We start from the raw sequence: 3763 nt of genomic DNA on the forward strand, positions 1-3763 counted from the left end.
CACACACCTACACACACACACCTACACACACACACCTACACACACACCTACACACACACCTACACACACACCTACACACCTACACACCTACACACCTACACACCTACACACACACACACACACACACACACCTACACAACCTGCTCATAGTATTCAATATCTGTTGACCCTCATACTACAGGGAGGTGGTAAAATTGGTCAGTAATTGGCCAATTATAATTGAAAGTGTGGCTAATGGTGCTCCTGCTGTACTTTGCAGACACTAACAAAGGCTTCAGTGATGGGATATGAGGGCTCCTGAGGGCAGAGCAGAACCACCACAGCTTAGGTAGGAAATGGGGAGAGTTGGATCAGATAAAGACCCTGCAATGTAACTCCTTTACCAAATGAAATATGTCTTTTGTCTTGTCTTTGTCACCCGGCCTCATTGTTTGAGGTGGAACTGAACTTAGAATTTAAGTTCGTTAACATCCCACACCTTCAGCATCTTTTTTCCCAGTCCCACCTTGTGCAATATTCAGACCATGCTGTTTGTAGATTTATTTATTTTTATAAATGGTAAGATTATATTTTGTATGAATAAACATAAAAAAACAACAAATTCAGATATTAACTGTTTATTTTTAAAAATATATTTATTTAAATAAAAAATGCCTACATTATATACATTTAGTCAATAGTCCATGTAAAGTTTTCAATCAAATATGATGCTGGGGGAATAGGAAAATATACAGTATAACAGGCCAGACTCCTCCTGTTCTCCAGTCACTTCAGCAGCTCCAGGCTAAATCCTGCTAATTCACTTCATGTACATCTCCCTCTGACTCCTCTCTCTGGGTTATACAGGGGGGAACCAGAGAGGAGACCAGCTCCTGAATACACCAGGGGTTTGCTGTGGGAAAGAGAGAAAACTATTAGGAAATCAAGAATAAGCTGGAACATGATAATGGATACTGTATATAGTACTCAAATTAGATAAAACAGTCAAAACTAAGAAAACTGATTTTTCTTTTTCTTTACAGGAAACGTTTACTAACTTCCTGTCCCAGTGGCAATCTGTCACAGGAACAGGAATTGGGGAATATCTCTGCAGAAGAGAATGTAAAGTAATATCACCCTGTCAGAAATTCAAGTAGTCCTCATCTCTGCTAAAACATCTGCTATCTGCACCCCTGTTGTATTAGTTCCCCTCACTTACTGTTCTACTGACAAACCTGTTGCCATGACTGGAAGTGAATGGAAACCGTCACAATATTGATTCAGACATCAATAACAAATCTGAAAAATATTCTGTAACTGTAAAAGATATCCGTGTGAAATAAAATTGTGCGTGTCCTTACCCGAGTTCCATGCCTTGAAATGGGGGTCCACCAGCGACCTTGATCTGTAGTCACCCACATGTAGGTGGTGGGCTCCACATGCTGGATCTCAGTTCTGCCACTGATGACTTCACTGTTGCTTGAGAGAGGTGTGAGCGCTGGGACAGGAAGAGGGTCAAATAAGGCCACAGTGAATGGAAAGGCCGTCATTCCCAACCTGACAATAAATGGGCAATTATTAAATTAGATCTTCCAATTGAAAACAAAACCAAGCAAAAGCAAACTGAATACTAAAACAAAAATATATTCAATACAGTTGTAGCTCATTTTGCACATCAGTCTTTGCAACCTTCCAACCCTTTTTCATCCCTGGTTGACATTCTCTACTACAGGGTTTTCCAACTCCAGTCCGAGGGCCATTTCCATGCCAGCGTTTAGATGGAGAGATGTGTTCTACTTGATGAACCACACCTTTCCTGATTTAGTCCCATCGATTTGAGCTTTTCCAAAAATGTGAGGATCTCGGCCCTCAAGGACTGGAGTTGGACAGCCCTAGTTCTGTATGTGCAGAGGGTTCTCACTTGTGGTTTATCAAGGCAATATTGTAGTAAGAAGATTAGAGACATTGCAATATTCCCTTTTGGAGTATGGAGATTACCTGTCATGCTGATTCTCTGGCTTCTGTATTGTCTTAGTCGCACATCTGTATTCGGCATGCACCCATTGGAAAAAGACCACCTTGTCTGTAGCCTCTTTCTAGATGGGTGTCTTAGGGCTAGTTCACACTCAACGCTTGGAGCGCCGCTAGCAAGTGCTCACGATTGGCAATGTTCGGCCAAAATATCATGATTCAGCGCAATTCGCGCTTGTGATTCCCGTTCAATACAACGAGAATCACAGCACATTCGCCCCCGAAATGCTGCCTGCAGCACGTTTGTAATTGAAATCGCAAACGCTGCAGTTTGAATTTATCCATAGGGATACATTAGTAGCAGCGCTTTACTGATCGCTGGCGATCAGCAAAGCGCTAAAGAATCGTCAAGTGTGAACCAGCCCTCAGAGTATTAGAAGCTGATAATCAGTATGGCAGCCAGTCATGTAGCATTTTTATAATGGAAATAAAGCTAGCAGCCTCTATGTAGCTCTCATTGCAGGTCTCCAGATCTGGAATCTTAGAAATTCTGAATGTTGTGGCTTCTTGCTCTACATAAGGAGACTACCCGCTAGTCTGGGCATGAAGGACTACCACTAGGAATTCTGAGGGTTACCAAGACTTTGAGAGAAGATGGTGGCTACTTACCGACAGCTGACTTCACAGGGGTCTATCCACAGTGTGAAGACCCTTGGCAGTGACAGATCCTTATATTGCAGTTTACTGAGCCTGCAGGCTTCACGGATGTTTATATCCTCCTCATCCCTGTCACTGGAGATGCACCTGAAACACAAGATAACAATCATGTATTTAGATATACTGTATTACAGTCAAAGAGCAGATGCTGGATTATTGAGGAGGGTTATTCTACTGCTTGGCAGCATGAAGGAAAAAAAACTGCATCCAGCCTTAACCCCATCCAGCACATGTACGGTTTAAGAGATAAAAATTACTCAAAATAGTCTATTAATTAATACATTGTGTGTGATGACTTACCTGTAGTCTCTTTCTCTCATTGGATGTTCTGGGAACCAGTGCCCTGTGTATTTCTTACATAGCAGCCTAGTAAGATTCTCCACAAATCGATCCAAATCGGTAGACTGTAACTTCCGGGACTGGCTTATGATAGAACGTAGGAATTTCATCCCGGCAGTCAATTCCCGCTGCATGGTCATTGGGACAGTCTGGGCAGCCATGTTTCTGGAGAGACAAGAGCACAAATGTATTGAGTTTAAATGGTTTTCTTTCAAACTATAGAAATATTAGAAGAGAATATGAAGTTGTATTTGCTTAGTTTGAAAAACAAGTTTAAGTCTATTAGCACAAACTTTCTGAAATCAACAGGAGAGGACCAAAAAACCCAAAACCAAAATAAAATACCAAATTATTAGAATCAGTCTTAATAAAACCAAAAATGCTGTAATTTATGGAGTTGAACAAGGTTTTTCTCTACCAATTTTTTAAAAAGTGTTTAATTGTGATGCTCTTACCTCAAGGCAGGAGAGTAGAGGAAGCTTGGAAGTCTTCTGCTGGAGATGAAACTAGTGAGATCCACACAACGGTCACCAGTGATGTGTCTACATATGGGACACCAGCCTGCTTTATATACAGCAGCTCTCACAAGTAGGTGGAGTCACCCGATTAGGTGTAATGCCTCTCTATTGTCACCTATTAGGTAGGGCAGGAAATCATTTACATGAGAACATCAGTGTACAAACACAGCAGCCTATCTCCCTCCCTTAAATTCAGTTAATTATTTTGCATTCCATAATGTAAAATTCGTTTTTTAACC

The 3763-nt window shown here is 41.2% G+C and overlaps 1 protein-coding gene across 1 annotated transcript in view; it reads right to left on the reverse strand.

Moving 5' to 3' along the window:
• LOC137528973 (protein BTG3-like) overlaps window positions 1-3167 on the reverse strand; it is a 6575-nt gene extending 3408 nt beyond the window's left edge. Inside the window, exons 1-3 of the mRNA XM_068250835.1 lie at window positions 2968-3167; window positions 2620-2754; window positions 1341-1536 (exon numbers count right to left, since the gene is read on the reverse strand). Of these exons, the coding sequence (XP_068106936.1) occupies window positions 1341-1536; window positions 2620-2754; window positions 2968-3167 (531 nt within the window). The remainder of the gene's footprint in view (window positions 1-1340; window positions 1537-2619; window positions 2755-2967) is intronic.
• Window positions 3168-3763: the final 596 nt, after the last annotated feature.

This window comes from Hyperolius riggenbachi, chromosome 1, assembly GCF_040937935.1.
Source record: "Hyperolius riggenbachi isolate aHypRig1 chromosome 1, aHypRig1.pri, whole genome shotgun sequence".
Lineage (NCBI taxonomy): Eukaryota > Metazoa > Chordata > Amphibia > Anura > Hyperoliidae > Hyperolius > Hyperolius riggenbachi.